The 16,462-nt window shown below is 39.3% G+C and overlaps 1 protein-coding gene across 6 annotated transcripts in view; it reads left to right on the top strand.

Annotated features, from left to right (window-relative positions):
* The window catches only part of ZNF521 (zinc finger protein 521), a 275,270-nt gene that overhangs the window by 244,402 nt on the left and 14,406 nt on the right, over positions 1-16,462 (top strand). For all 6 annotated transcript variants that reach the window (XR_009222429.1, XM_058556915.1, XM_058556914.1 and 3 more), the window contains 2 exons: positions 2,052-2,183; positions 4,583-4,698. Coding sequence is in view for 5 of the 6 variants with exons in the window: in XM_058556915.1 (XP_058412898.1) it covers positions 2,052-2,183; positions 4,583-4,698 (248 nt within the window). In the remaining variant the exon portion in view is untranslated. The remainder of the gene's footprint in view (positions 1-2,051; positions 2,184-4,582; positions 4,699-16,462) is intronic.

The following is a 16,462-nucleotide window of genomic DNA, read 5'->3' as shown; positions in this document are numbered from 1 at the left end:
CCCACCAGGCCTACGTATGTTACTTCACAAATATTGCAAGTTTAAGAATTCTGGAACAAATGTGTATCCCTGCTCACACTCATAGGCCATAGCTTGGTTCTTGTGCAAAACACATAATTTAAAGATGAAATTAGAACTCTTAGTTACCTTCTTACTGTCAAAATAAGGATATACAGCATTGAGGAAATAGAAAACGTCTAAATTTGGCAAGTATTTCTGGTGATTAACTTACCCAATTCTCTACAATAAATAGTGTTTCTTATATTTCTTAATATCTAAAATTTGGAAAAATTTTGGTGACTTTAGGATTGAAAAAAAAGAGAGAGAAAGGAACAGATGAAAAACCCTTGATCTTATATAATCCCTAAAGCTTTTTGTATAACCCCTTGTCATGTCAGTAGGCACAATTAAACTCCTTCTTACATAATTATAATCAAGGAATTTACTGTGCCACCCAAATACAGAGTAGGTTTTTATCTCTTGTGAAATGTAGACAGTACTGGGTGGCTTAATTAGTGCTTTGCTTCTCTTTTTACAAATTCTAATCCTCTGCTTCTAAAGACTCATACTTGTGTGAGAAGAAAGATTAGGAATACAAATAGAGTGATTTTACTCCTAGTTAGCTAATAATAATTCCCTTTGTAATTGGGCCTTTGTGTTGCCAGTAATATCAACTGGTGAAGGACTTACACATGCATATTGTGTTGAATGAAAGGAAACAATTTTGGAGTATAGACCCGTTAGCCCCACAGTGTGAACATGTCTTTCATTTTCTAGACCTAGAATATCCAACACAGATATTCCTTAATAGCATTTTTAATCATTGCAAATAATAGAAGATAAAAGTATAACTTGATAACAAGCCAGGTTAAATTGCAGCCTCTTAGCCCTTACTCATCCTAATAAGTAGTCTTGGGGATAGCTGGTGGATGCCATAGCATATCTGCTAAGATCATGGACCCTGAGGCCAGACTGCCTGGGTTTAAGTTCTGACTCTACGAAGTATTGCTCTTTGATTCAGAGCAAAGTCACTTAAACTCTCTGGGTCTCATTTTTCTCATCTATAAATGGAAATAATAGTAATAATTGTTAAATTAAATGAATTCATATCTGTAAGCACTTAGAACAAGTGTCTGAAACACGGTAAGCACTAAAGAAGTGTTAGGTTGTTCGTTCTCGTGCTGCTGGTCTTCATTTCTTATAATTGCAAATTGAAATGAGTTAGGATAATCCTTAAATTTTAAAATTCATAAACATTTTAATGAAGAAAAAGGCAACATAAAACTGTTTCTATCCACTCTTCATTTTTATAGCAATTGTTATTGCATCAAAATATTTTTCTACCATCTTGTTCCTAAGATATCAAAGAAAAATCAAAAGTGAGCCTGGAGCTCGTAAAGGTGCCTTTGGAGAAAGACAGAGTCTAGATCAGGGGGTGAAATTGAAACTGTCTTACAAAGTCCAAGGAGCAATGAATTAAGAAGACATGGGAAACTGGGAGTACCAAGCAGAGAAAAGAGTATTTATAAGGTACTATAAGCATTAATAATATTTCAAAATTGCCAGAAAATCTTAGAAGTAGAAAAAGAAAGCCTGTAACAATGGGAATACCACTGAAAACTGTATGGTTATGCATAGAAACTTCTAGAACCTTCTAGATAAACCAGAGAAGAAGCCTAAGGAAGAAGCTGTCCATTTGCCCATGGGTGCTTTATTTTAGGACTTTGGAAATACAAAGCCCATAAAATCATGATAATTAGAGAAAAGGAGATGCCTCATTATTGATATACCAATTATACTTGAAAAGCTTATAAAATGCATTACCCTAAGATAAAATCTGACTTCTGATTATGTTTGGATTTTAAATTTCAGAATTGTTTTAAATTGATAGGAAGTCATAAATAGTGTGAAATAATCGTAAACCATATATACTATTACATATTTATATTAGGTGATGGAAATAATTTAATGTATGAAATTATAGTTAACTCCCTAGTCTATTAAAGATATGATAGGTTTCAACTTTTCTGTCCATGTATGTTCCTTAACAGATGAAGGACTGAACCACGAATGCAAACTCTGCAGCCAGACCTTTGACTCCCCTGCCAAACTCCAATGCCACCTGATAGAGCACAGCTTCGAAGGGATGGGAGGCACCTTCAAGTGTCCTGTCTGCTTTACAGGTAGGAAGATTACTTCAGGAAAATTCTGGAGAATTTCATGTCCACATTGTGTCTTTCCTACCAAAGCCTACTTCCCACTGCTATGGCCTTTTACAGATATGACTTCAGTTCAATTTGGGGAGAAGACGTTTGATTTCTGCTCATTAGCATTATTGATTGCAGCCTACTTAAGAGCTCAAATGGGCAGGAAGGTTAACTGTCAGGATGAACAAAAGGCATTTCAAGTTCTTTCAGAAGTTTGCACTTTTTCCATTTGGAAAACGACATCCATGTTTTGCTCAATTTTGTCCTCTTAGTGTTCAAAGATCACAAGGCAAAGACGACCTGCACAGAGCTGCTTTTTTGTCACAAGACTTGGGACCAAAAGTGCAGCCATGTTGTCAGCTCATGTCTGTTATTTCAACATGAAGAATTTTATAACATTCCCCATAAGAAATAAAAAGACATTATTAAAACCCTCCTGAAATTCTTTGAACTAGAGAACAGATTAGATGAGGCATTTATTTCCTGTGAAATTCAGTTTTAAAAATAGAAGTTGATATAAATTTATACTTTTACGAAGAAACTTATTAGATGTTATAGTGTTATAGTTTTCAGCAGAGAAAAAAATGTAAATCAGAAACTATAATTTGAAGCCCATAGGGGTTGAAATACAATCACACACATTTCTGGTACTCCCCCAACAATGGCAAAGTTCTTTTGGAAAATCCTTTGTGATCATTTTGCATGTGTCTTAGATTTAGTGGTCAAGGCTCTCAAGGCTATGTTTCCTTCTCACTTGTCAGAAAAAGTGAAACAAAATAAAAATATATCCTTCTCTCAAAATTGACTCCTTTGTTTGCAGAGCAAAATTCCAAGCATTGATTATTAACTTTCACTGCATTCAGCCTATAGATTTCTGTCCTGTAATAAAATAAAAAGAGAGGGGCCGTGTTCATGGCACAGTTGGCACAAGTAGGACCTGAGTGTGTTGATGGCTCTGCCTTCATTTGCCTGTGACACTCCTTGGTTCAATAATTCCATCGGCCACTGCTTCTTTTGGAGCTATTGTTTTATTCTTCCAAATATGTATTTAAAAATACATAGTGTTATGTTTTTACCATAATGTAGTATTTATCCTAAGATACAGTGAGTCGGGAGTCTGAGTTCTTTATGAAAGCTCGTAATAAGTCTTCATAAGGAGGATTGGGTCGTAGGTCTCCTCATGATTAAGCCCCCTAATAAAATAGTTCTTTTGTGTGTGGCCAGAAGCCTCGTAAAATGTGCTGAGTTATATGGAGATTAGTTGTAAATCTGTATAAAAATCCCGTTTCTTTTTGTTGATGTAGGGAAGAGACAAAATGCATTAATCATGAACAGCCTGCGTTTTCTGTGCTGACAGACCTGAATTGTTTTAGTGTATCTTGAAGTAATTTTAGAAATAACAATTAAAAAAAAACAAAACAAACCCTTCCAATATAAAGCATGTTAGGTGGGGTAGGAAATCTGAGCAGTTTTTTAAGGTAATGAGAAATGTGATTAAAATGTATGACTCACAAGAACAATATTCTAATATTTTAGGTTGGCTGGCAATTAGAATAATTTTAATGATTAGACTGGAGTCAAAGTCAAATGCCAACATCTTTAATAAATCCTTTCCCTGCCTATACAGATTAATATTGTAGATACAAACTTTTTTAGGTCACAGTGCACCAGGCATCCATCAGAAGTCAGTTCTGCCAACCCAAACACTGCCTCTGGCATATACAATTTAATTATTAATAGTATGTCTCCTAGGTAAACTGTTACACAGTCTTAGGGCCTTGTTTTGTAGTCATTAAAATTGAACATGTTTATATTATTGAAACCCTTGCATTCGGTGTGTAGGCTGAGTTGATCTTAAAGTATCCAAAGAGAATTTACCTGCCGTTCTGTTTCACATTTATAGACAGCGCCCCAGAGTAGCTGTGGGATATAATTTTTAGCATTAACACATTTAAATAGAGAACTGTTTGCTAGCTATAACTTTAGGCAAATACAATAAACAGGGTGTTGGCATGTATGATTTCTTAACCTGTGGGTTGCTGAGAAACAAGAGTCATTTCTGTTCAGAGAGTGCTGTGCATTTGACGATTTTCAGCTTTATTTTTAAAAGATTTATAGGGAGCTGGGCCTCCGTAAACCTTTACTTTGGAGCTGTTTGGGTTGAATTAGGTGCTCGGTAAAGTGCATCTCAACAAAAGTCCGAGACCCAACCATACGCAAGTGTGACTCAGCTCTCCCCAGGTCCCTGGCAGTGGTCACACCCAGAAGGAGTCCCATTCAGTCTGCTCAGTCTGGGTCTGTTCCCAGGGAGTCATCGACTGAGGGCATTTCAGAAAGAAAATAACCCCAAGTTCACCATTCTTTTATCATTTCAGTGTTTGTTCAAGCAAACAAGTTGCAGCAGCATATTTTCTCTGCCCATGGACAAGAAGACAAGATCTATGACTGCACACAATGTCCACAGAAGTTTTTCTTCCAAACAGAGCTGCAGGTAATGTCCCCATGAGGAGGACGAGGATTGAACTCAGTTGCTCATCTTATGGGAAACAAGGGCTTTTTAAATCTGGATTCACAGTATCACTCACCCTGGGCCACCATGATGCTTTGTGTGTATTGGGGCAAAGGGAAAATTAGAGGCTGGATTAACAGGCACCAAAGTAATTTTGCCTCTGGCTGCTGTCAATCATAAAAAGAACTAGAACAGACCTATAATTGGACCTTCTGACCCAGTGTGATAGACTTAGGGGTCAGGTTTATTGGACTATGGGATCACTCACCTCGCTTGTCATGGCCCATTCTCCCAAATCCTGTTTTATTCATGTTCTGTTCCCACTGCGCTCCAAGCTGGATGGATATCCAGGTTATTGTTGTCCTGAGGGGCTTAAAATTGGAAGGGAGAAGGGGAGAGAAGAAAGAAGCTGCACTCTTGTCTAGTATGTGTTTCTTCTGCTTAATGGAATAGAATAATTCTTACTCAGTAATAGCCTTATAGTTGAAAATTTTGGCACCCAAAGACATTGGGTTTAGCCTTGAGTGTCCCACTAGCTAGGTGTGTGACTTTGCAGATATGGAGAAATGGTAGACAAATGTAACACTTGCGGGGTTGTTGTTAGGTAAAAATGAAATAACAGGTCTGAATATAAGATATAAACTATAAAATATAATACAAATGTTTGGTTGGTTTAATTATTCTTAACAATAGACTGATAGTTAAAAATATGAGTCAGAGACCTGGATTCTGTCCTAGAGATGTTACTTATTGTAAAAGGAAAAGATCTCTTGTGGGTTTTTTTAATTACTTCATCTGACAAATGGGTATAATACATATCCTATTTTTCTGATGAAATGATATGAGTAACATATTTTCGTTAAATCTTGTTGGTGCCCTTGGAGGAGAATGGACTCGAACTCAAAATTATGTTTTTATTATGAGCATTATTATTAATAGTAAAATTATTTAGCCTAAAATGGAGGAGGGTCCGGGGAGGAATTATTATTATTATTTTGTATTGAATCCCTTAAACAATTTGAAGAGGAGCTGATCTGATTGAAGCAGAGACTCAGAACCCCACCCACTCCTAAGTCTCCCATCCCACGCTGTGGACCCTGGGACAGCTTTGTACCTCCTTGGGTTCTGGGGAAGACAGATTTATGTGAATTATGTGTCAAAATAAGGAATTTACAGTTTACCCTCAGTTATCGTTCTATAAGTGAACAAGTAGCAAATAAAGGGGGTGAAATAAAAAATATCTGAAAAATCTTTGAGCCTATTTAATTGTCATAATGTGTCAGTGGACCAAAATTAAAGTCATTATCTTACTTTTTATCACTTCTAAATAGAGTTCTACTCTGTCACATCTGTTTGTGAATTGGATATAGAAGATAGATCAAGTTAGACTATGGTTTAAAAGTATGTATTATTAAAATAACCTAAATTTCTGTTTGAAGGTATATTCCTATTGCAATAGGTATCAAAGGATAAGTCATTTGGGTTTATGTTCTTGAAAAAAAGTTTGCAACAAAATTTCACTTTTGTACTGTATTAGTAGATTCTAATGCAACTAACCTGGTAGTAAGACTTCAATATCTTTCCTTAAAAGATCCTGACACTGTGGCAGTGGTAGCCCGTGGCCTATTGTAGAGCAGACAAAACTAAGCAATTAAACACATCCTTCAGGACTCCAGGTTTCTTTTATGGTGTATTTTAGGGTTTCATGGAACGTGCAGTATTCACTCTTTTCTACAATTTGTATAGACCAGTGGTTCTCGAACTCTTTGACCTCGGGATGCCTTTACACTTAAAAATGACTGAGGACCACAAAGCACTTTGATTTATGAGAGTTATTATCTATTGTTATTTCCATATTAGAAATCAAAATTGAGAAATGTTTTAAACACAGAATGTGCAATCACGAATACTACTAGCTGTCAGAAAGATAATGCCATCACTTGTCAAGTAGCCTCTAGAAAACCACTGTACACTCAGGAGATAATGACAGTGTCAAGGACAAATAAGGTCCTAAGGTTATTATGAAAATAGTCTTGACCTAACAGACCCCCTGAAAGGATCTAGGAGACCTCCAATGGTCCCCGAGCCACACTTTGAGAACTGTTGGTATAGAAGATATAGTACAAAACATACAACTCTTTCTGAGTCTTTAAGATCTTGTGAGGTCAAACAGCTCTCAAAATATTTCTGACTCGTTCATTCTAGTTGTGATCTGGGCCAAAATAAGACTTATTTTATAATCCAAAGCTGTGAGCATCATTTTTCAATCTCATCACTCAGAATCATACATATTTGGTCTTGATATGAATACTCAGGCTTACTAATGTGCATCATTCCTTTGATGAGAATGGTATTTATAGTTACTATGTGATGATTATTACAAAGCTAATATCCACAGTCATTGGAATAACTATGTAGGTCTATTTTCTAAAATCTCTGGTAATAACAGTGGCTTTTAGTTTCAAGACATTAAGAAAAATGGATCAGGGTTAACATTACTTTTTCTAGTTTTGAGAGTGTTTTGATTTTTATATTTTAACCTTAGGGGTTCACAGTCCCGTGCATTTGCTTTCATTGCCCAAATTATCTTTACACCTGTGCTTAGAGGATGGAATTAATGTAGTTTTAAAATATTGATTTCTTTTATTTCCTGTATAGAAAGTGGGCAAGATAAGTATCCAAACCATGATACAATTTTGTTAATTTCTAGAATGAGAGGGAAAATCGACTGAAATTAAGATGGCAATAAAAATAAGATCGGTAACCAAAATAATAACAAAGTAGAAAAATGAAGCCATTTTATCAGCCCACTGTAGTTCATGCCTTGGTATGTAAAATAATTTCAAATTGTAAAATTGACACGTCATACCACTTGAACTCATCTACTATTTTATGCCACTAAAGTTCAGAAAGAAGGACTTTTCACAAGACATTACAGAACTAAAGCCCAAGAACTAAAATCCTATTGGAGCTTTGAAAGCATATTTGGCTCTTATATCAGAGAGAGAATAATAGGGTACGTTTAGGATGAGCATTCTAAAATTGCCCGGTAACATAACTATGGTGTATCTTTTAATGGTGCATAAATGATTTCATGACCGTAAAAGTAATTTACATCTCTTTCACTGTTTATACCCAGTTAAAAAACACAAAAGTATCTTTTTGTGGAGAGAAGTGCTTTGTTGGGTATAAAATTATATACCCAACACACACACACACACATGCAGGTGTGTTATTTTCATTGTTGCCTACAAAGCCATTCAGAATTCAAATAATTCCCCATTATACACTGTCCATCTTCAAAAAATAAAAGACTCTGACCAAGCAGCCTTTGGACATCACAGGCCACAATTCCTTTTAGAATTAAAAACTTCTTTTTTTATGGAACACTCAATCTAGGACACAGCTTTTGCCAATGTGGAAGTGGCGTTCTTCACATGACCTGTAAATCTTTCTGACCAAAAGTTCTAAATGCCAGTCCAGAGATATATAATGTATAATTCTTAGCAGGATGTAGTCTTTTTCTTTTGATAGAGTTTTTCCCCCATTTTTGCAAGGAATTCTAATATACTTCAAAGGCCACCTAGCATGCTAGGGAAGATGTGCTTTGGAATAGGAGTGCATTATTTCAACTCAATGAACATTTTGTTATTTTAAAAGCAAATGAATAAGTTGAATGTTTCACATGTTTTCCTAATAGACCTCAAAACTTTTTCTGCAGAATTTAAGGAAGCTGCTTTGAGAGAAGGATGGTGTGGTCCAAGAATAATATCCTACAATGCATATTTGTATCCATAGTGGTTTGTACAGGTGTGAGCAAGTGGTGTGTTTGTAAAAATCCTGTTGAATAGGCCACTTTCTTTCAATACAGTAATTATTGTTTAATTGGTGCCTCTAGAAAAGCTGCAATTCAATGGCAGTGATTAAATCATCCTCTTCCAATGTGTCCTCATAGAAAGTTCCACTAGGCAACATGTTTTGAATTTAATGGACATAGAGGGAATTCTAGCAGTAGGAGAGGGAATTGGCCTAGATGAACTCTAGGCTCTGAAATTCTGGTATTTCAATTCCTTTTGAATCAAAGATTATTTTGATACTTAGCCCTTCCCTTCATTAATTCATGAATGCAGTGTTTTCCACATTCAAAATACAATAATCATTTGACATTCTAAGGGATACACCAAGATTTTCAGATATCACAAGTTTAAATATGTAATTGTCTCTACAGCTGTTTGATTTTCTTCTCAAATCCCTTTCCCACTAAATCACCTGATTTTGATGCACATTTTTTACAGCTTAACTAATGCTCAAGTTTTATGGTCCTATTTCTGAAAGAAAAATGAATTACTATATATGGGCTGGGACGTATAAGAACAAGACATCAGGGGCCGGCCCGGTGGTGCAAGCGGTTGGGTGCGCGCGCTCCACTGCAGCGGCCCGGGGTTCGCCGGTTCGGATCCCGGGCGCTCACCGATGCACCGTTTGGCAAGCCATGCCGTGGCAGGCATCCCATATCAAGTGGAGGAAGATGGGCACGGATGTTAGCCCAGGGCGAGTCTCCCTCAGCAAAAAAAAAGAGGAGGATTGGCAGATGTTAGCTCAGGGCCGAGCTTCCTCACAAAAAAAAAAAAGACAATACATCGTTGAAATGTGGCTGAGAGCGGCTCCCTGGGTCACTCGCTAACTTAGCTACTTTCGTAAACTAGCCTTTTAATAAATGTAATACAAATTTGTGTCTCAAATTATTAAATAATATGTGATGAGACATTTAAGAGTCCTTGTTAGTCAAAATCACAAGTGCTATACTATATAGTACTATCATCCTAGTGCCGTTATTAAGTAAGAAAATACATTTATTAATTTAAAATATTTATAAAAATATAATTTCATCATTTTAAATTCACCATGGTCCCAAGCACTCTATGACATATCAAAAATAATTAGAAATACATTGTATTTACAGCCTACTAGAAAAGATAAGATATGCATATGATTAACTATGATATGAGGTAATATGTAATCAGCTGTTGTAAGTATCCCAAGAGAAGATGTTTATCTTCTGGCTGGGAGAATCAAGAAAGCCATCATGTGGGAGGCATTCAAGCTGGTTTCAAAGGATGGATATGGTTGCAGTATCTGTGGATGTGGGAGAGTTAGCCATCCATAAAATCTCAAATGATTAATGGTTTTAAAGAAATAGTTTTTGTGGGTTTTTGCATTTGTTTTACTTTGCTTTGAATTCTCTATAGGCAGCTTAGTATAAGGGAAAGGGCATGAGTGGCAGAGAAGAATCACCTGAGTTTGATTTTGGTTACTGCCACTTGTAAGCTGTTGGCTCTGAGCTTCAGTTTCATCATCCGTAAACTGGGCATGCAGGAGATGACACAGCATCATGCCTAACTCCCAGGGTCCTGGTGAGAGTGCAGGGGAGTAGCTGATACAGAGTGTTCAGGGCAGAGTGTGGAAGGGAACAGGCCCTGGGATAACACGGTTGCCTGGCCCTCTCCCTGCTCCCTAATGCTGACCCGAGAAAACAAAATCAAGATTCATCATTACCTGGAAATAAAATCTCTGTTCCACACATGTCAGAATTTTCTTTAGTTCTCTGTTCTAGTTCACTGGAATAATTTCCCAATTAATCATACCTTGACATAGTTTCATGTTAATTGGTTTTTAGGTAAAAATTCTTATTTTTAAACATTCATCTTTTTCAAGCAATTAAAGAGACTTGGGCTTCTCTTTTTTTTTTCTTTTTTCCTTTTGGCATATAACTATAAAACTAAATATTTGTATTTGCTTTCAGAAATGTATTTCGAAACAACCTGACCCTTCTCCTCCCTCCCCCAAATTAAGGACGGGTGGCCAAAACAAAAAGTTTTATCTTGCCCCTCCATAAAAGACAAGATAGGATCTGGGTGTGGTGCGGGGAAAGGGTTATTTTAGTTTGTTTTCGTATTTTTCTCCAAGTCAGGCTGAAGTCCTCTTTTGCAAACAGGAGCAATGGAAAAGTGTGTGTTGCTACTCACAGCACATCTAGAAGAAGTGCCTTTAAAGCTATTTTGCCCTACTTATCTTCTTCCAACTTTTCTACATTTTTTAATTGTTTTGTTTTTATTTCTAACAGAGCTTGAAATTTCTTTCATTATCCCCACTCCCAACTATAAGACTCAAAACCCTGTCCTGCCTTGCCTCTCATCGTGTGGTCCTCCTTTGGGACCCCCAGATTGGAAAGATTTGCCCATCCCCATGTCTGGGCTTGCATAGCTCAGTTCCATATTGATCATTTTGGAGGACAGTGTAGGGGGTGTATTTTCTGCCTCTTCCTAGGTGGTCTGTGCCTTGTACCTTAGCTCTCCATTTCATTAGACCCACTGGACCTCTGTGTATCTCCTGTTCTTAGGGGTAAAATTGCAGCCCTAAACACATCGAATAGACTCAGGTTTGCAGGAGTATAAATTGTGTCAAGTGAGCATGTGGTTCTGGAACTGGTCCGTTTCTACACCGCCTCATTTCTCTGCTTTGTGGGCCTGCGGGGCTTTGAAGTAAATTGGTGCTGCAGCAACTTCCACTTAATTTGCTCAGTGGTTAAATTGATCTATCTCTTTTATTTGATCGGATCTCCAGGAACCGAATCATTTGCATTGATTTATTGATTGGTGCTATGTTTTCACCATTACTTTTGATCACTTTCAGCTGTTAATATTGGATAATTCAATCAGGATTGATTGGCCTTACCATTGAAGGCAGAAAGTTAATCATATAGGACAAAGAAATAAGACATGGCTAACCTCAGTTTGACTGTTATTCATTCATTCTCTCTCTTCCTCCTCCCCTCTCTCTTCTTATCATCTATGCAGTAGCACAAAACTAGGGTTTTTCTTGAGCCAAGAGGAGAGTTTAAAATTTTATAGCATTTAATGCATCTAAAGATGAGGTAGCTTTATTTGGCTTTTTCATAAAACTGCATCTAGAAATTAAGCAAGCCTACAGAAAGATAGATAAGCATGATTGTCACAAAGAGCTCATTTGGACTAAATGAGTAAATGCATTTTCAATTATCCGTTTTGTACCAATAAATGCCTAATCTGTGTGGGCATGCTTGGAGGCACAACCTGGGCTCACCTTTTTCAAAATTTGGCCCTCACTGCTTCACCATGTGTCCTGATAGTCAAATTCTCAAGAATCAAGTGGTTAATATGACTGAAGTAAGGGCAGCAAAGGTAATTGCGTAAACTAAAACCACTTGATTTACATTTGAATCGTTTCTACAGCACCCCAGCTCAGTTTTTAAAAATTCTCCATCCATTAATTTCTTGATGTTCATATCGATGGCTGGTTTTCGCTATTAAAAGATGGAGCACCACCTCCTCATTCTAGGACTCATTCCCTCCTCCAACAGCCCTGTTGTTAGCGATCTGCCATTACATTATTTTTTGTCTGGCCCAGAGTTGACAACAGATGGCCATCTCCGAACTGCCATCAGTGCGACTTTATGGAGCATCCAGCTAGGGTGTACTGAAGAGCACTGTGGCCAGTTCTGCAGCCTCCTCCCTCTCCACCCCCTGGAAATGTTCATCACCTCTGCCACATTCTGCTTTGGCTGGGCTTTGCTGGCCCTGCTGTCTTCTCTGTCGCCAAGACAGCCTGCTGCCACGGCACCAGAAGATCTGCCTCCATTAGGAAGGAGACACTGCAGGCGTGATTGTCCCGTAAAGACAGAGCTCTGTCTCAGCCCCTTTGCAATCAGATCCTTTGGAGAGATCTGGAAATCCAAATTTCTAGAACATTCTGCACTCCAGAGAGGCACGTTGAATTCCTACATGTGTTTCTATTTTAGATGTTTGTGCCACACATGGATCAGTTTCCTCACATTAGCAGAGACAAAATGCCAAGAATAGACCCTTTGTGTTTACAAACTTTTATCTTTTATTGGAAAACACCACTTCCATATCCAACTGTGGTGACAGAGTGAGAGAGATGGTAATCATGGACTTCAACTATAAATCCCCTGAAATGAGCAAAGAATTCAGTCCAGCATCTTCTGATCCATCGATGTGGCGATCCCTTGGACAGCCGCGTGAAATGAGCTGTTGCTGTGCGTTTGGAGAAAGATTGATAGGCTGCTCTTGATCGAGTTTGCTAAGGCAAGGCAGCTTCAGAGCCACGCGTGTATTTTAAGAGGAATTCACATTTGTATCCTTTATTGTTATATTTGCAGCGAATCTACAGCTCGTAACAGGCTCTGCCCTGCAGCTATGAAGGAGTAAGTTCCCTTATTGGAGAGAGAGCAGTGTTCTGTAAAAGCCTGAGATGTGGCGAGTGAGATGAATAGTGCTTAAAAGCAGTGCTCGCGGTGCTGTCATTTAGAACAGCAACTCTGAGGCTTTAAACGAGAGTGAAAGGCAGGGTAAACGAGAGTCCTTTAAAAGTGGAGAAATTTTAAACTGCCTAAAATAACAGGCTTCCTTCATTGATAACTTCATTGAATGAGTGCGTGGGGGAACTAACTGCGCAGAAAGTGCTTTCCAGTAAGAGGAGGAGAAAGTTTGCAAAAGGGAGGCTTTTCCCTTGTACCCAGTGTGTCTGGGAGGCTGGTGTCTTTCTTTTGTGGTCCCCTCTTGCTTTGATGTGTCTCCTCAACTGGCAGAAGACCATCTCTCACTGGAAACCCGAATCGCCCGTAAAAGGTTTCCTTTTTCACATTGCCAAAACTTAATTTTATAATTATCTGACTTACACCACTGGGCACATCTGCTAAGATGGTGTGTGCCTTCCAGACACATAAAAGGCTACTGTGATACCATTAAATATCAGCAGTGTGCTTTGCTGTGCTTTGAGTTTATAAGGGTGAAAGGTGATTGTGCAGGAAAATAGAACAGTCTATTTGCTGTGAGCCAGGCACTAAGACCTCACTCCCATACTCAGTTATAATTCATGACAGTACTGGTGGGAAGCCCTCATCCCTCTGTGGAGTTAATGCATCGCCACTGAAGCCTGCTGAGAGCACCCTGCGTCCCCGCCCACCATCTGTGCCTTCCCTTGCAAGCTTCCTCTCCGCCCCCCCCCCCCCGACTCACTCTTTCCTGAGATCTCTTGGTATTAATATTGTCGGGCTACTACTGCTTTGTAAAGGTGGCTCTCCAAAACGGGATTGTCATTTAACTCGGGGAAGAGCTGGAAGGAACACATTACAGTGTTGTTTAATGTCTCATTCAGAAAACGTCGATTAGAAAATGGACAGGGAAGCTGGAATTGCCTTAAACCAGTCGCAGACTCTGGGAGCCGAGGATGCGCTGCCAATCGCCAATTAGTAAGAGGCACCCATGGTCTGAGCGTGGTGGGAGTCCAGGGATACAACACAAGGTGTACATTACGATTCAGATTAATCCTCTTCTGAACCTGAGTTCAGAGTCCAGAGTCAAATCTGAGAAATGGTTGCCCGCTCTGTCCAGCGGCTTGGCCCAGCCAGTGGTGTGAGTGCCAAGCCAGTCCCCACACACTGCCCCATCTGTGATGTGATGCCGCCCACTCTGAGGACCAGAGCTAATTGCCTCGGGGGGCTGCCCAAGCCTCAGCTCAAAAGGATCAAACCCTGGGCTTTACAGAACGCCACTTAAAATAACTGTGGTGATTTGTGTGGTGCAAGCCACCTTCTAAAGTGCAATGAGCCTCAGAGATGGCCAAACTCATTGCAGCCCAGAGCTGGCAGAGGTTTGTCCCCTCCTTGTCCTGTTCCCTCTGTGTTCCTACCCTCCCCACTTCCACTCTCCACCCCTGCACTGCTGGGAGCCCAGAGGGGGAAGGACAGGAGGACTGTGTGTTACAGCAAAAGATGAAACTGCTCCTCCTTGCTCACAGCTGACCCAAGATTAATTTGTAATATTTCACAATATGTGCTCTTAACATAGTCTGTTGTTAGTACTCCTTTTAAAAAGATAAATCAAATCCAGGCCTGAAATACCAGTGTATGAATTTAACAGATGTGATGCCATAGGGGACCTACTGTGTTATAAACTGCAGAAATGGCCTTTTTATGCTTCAGACTCGGGCTTATTCCAAAGAGGCTTTAGAACTACAGCGGCGAGGTGAGAGGTCGCACATTAAGACAGTAGCACCCACACGTAATTCAGCCTTGTGTGTAATTGGTTCAAAATCTCATCCTGACGTCTGGGTGGTGTTAGTCACCTCGTCTCGCTCACCCTCCAAAGGAAAAGTAGGACAAGAATGGCTGTTCTCGCTGTCCAGGTTTTCTGGGGTGAAAGATCACTTTGAGATGACACAGCTGAGTAGTCAGCCTGAAATCCTGGTTGGTATTTTATTAATTTTGCACCAAGATAAATCCTGAAATTCTGACAAACTCCATGACAGGTGAAATTCCTTCTTGCAGAATCTGCTCAGCAAGAGGCTGCTCATTTTGTTCTGTTCCGAGGCAGGCAACAGGAGGGCAGCTTTATAATCAGCCCTCAAAGGACCCCCAGCCGCCCCAGAGTCTCGGGCTGATTGAATAACTCCTGGGCCTCTTCCCCTAGGCCTCCATCAGCGGGGGTCCTGTGGAAAGCAATCTCCCGCAGACTGGCACTGAAGTGAGCTTTAAACCGCCATTTTCTGCTCTCCAGAGGAGCCTGGAGTACTAAAAGATAGATGGACTGCAGATATTTTATGAGAAACTGTCAGAAGAAGAGCAGAGTAAATGTTTTTTTTTTCTTCTTCTTTGAGTCACACACTACATCACTGTTGAATTTCTCCCAGAATCTTTTACATTTAAAGTAAGAAATTAATTGGTTGCTAACCTTTAATTCCCCCTCCCTCTTCGTTGTCTTCCTCCTTTATTTTTTTCTTAAATATTCACACAGAGACCCTTTGCTTAACCACAGTTGCAGAAAATCAGTACCATTTGCAATGAAATATTTATAATGACAGAATGAAAAATTGGATTCATTTTCTGGACTGTAGCCGAACAGTCTGCAACTTTGTGCAGCATTGTTTAGCATCCCTCATTCCTCCCTTTCATTGGAGTCTTTTTTGAAAACATGTCACAGGTACTCTTACCTGTGCTTTGGAGGGGTGCCTACCAAAACACAGAACCCATTTCTACTCTTCTTAAAAAAATAGAGGAGAGAAGAGCATACTTTTGTTTGTGCTGCCATGTGGAAGGGCACTGGGCTGTGGCCCACAAAAAGGTGGATGATGTGAACCTGGTCAAAAGGCAGTGTTCACTCTGTAGGGAAGAGCTGGGAGAAGTTTATAAGGAATACAGGAGACAGGCTGGTCTGCACTTTGTAGCGGAGTACAAATAGCAATCAGCACGCCATGGTGTCTGGGGGCAGATTTATAAGGGGAAATGGGAAGGCAGACCTGAGGTGTGTAAATATACATTGAAAATCAGAGCTCACCTTTTTTTCCTTTAGTATTTGCTATGTAGGCTTCACTTTCCACGTGACCCTCCTAGTCAGAGCAGCTTTCTCTCTAACCAGGGTTGATTATTGCGTTTTTTAAGAAATGAACGACAAAAGGATTTTGCTAGGACAGTCCAGCGGCATATTTCAAACAAGTCCGCCTCACAAGTGCAAAGCCACAACAATCCATTCATTCTCATTACAGGTGGATCTGTGGCAAGATGCCCATGAAGTAAATTTCAGTCTACCAAATAAGTTTTCACTTACCACTCCACAGACAGGCCAAAAGAGCCTCCCTTTTCTCCTCTTCCACCATAGGAGAGTAACCGGGGATTCCACCCCCATGGAGG

Source organism: Diceros bicornis, chromosome 16 (assembly GCF_020826845.1).
Source record: "Diceros bicornis minor isolate mBicDic1 chromosome 16, mDicBic1.mat.cur, whole genome shotgun sequence".
In the NCBI taxonomy this organism is placed as follows: domain Eukaryota; kingdom Metazoa; phylum Chordata; class Mammalia; order Perissodactyla; family Rhinocerotidae; genus Diceros; species Diceros bicornis.
This window is presented reverse-complemented; position numbering and strand designations above follow the sequence as displayed.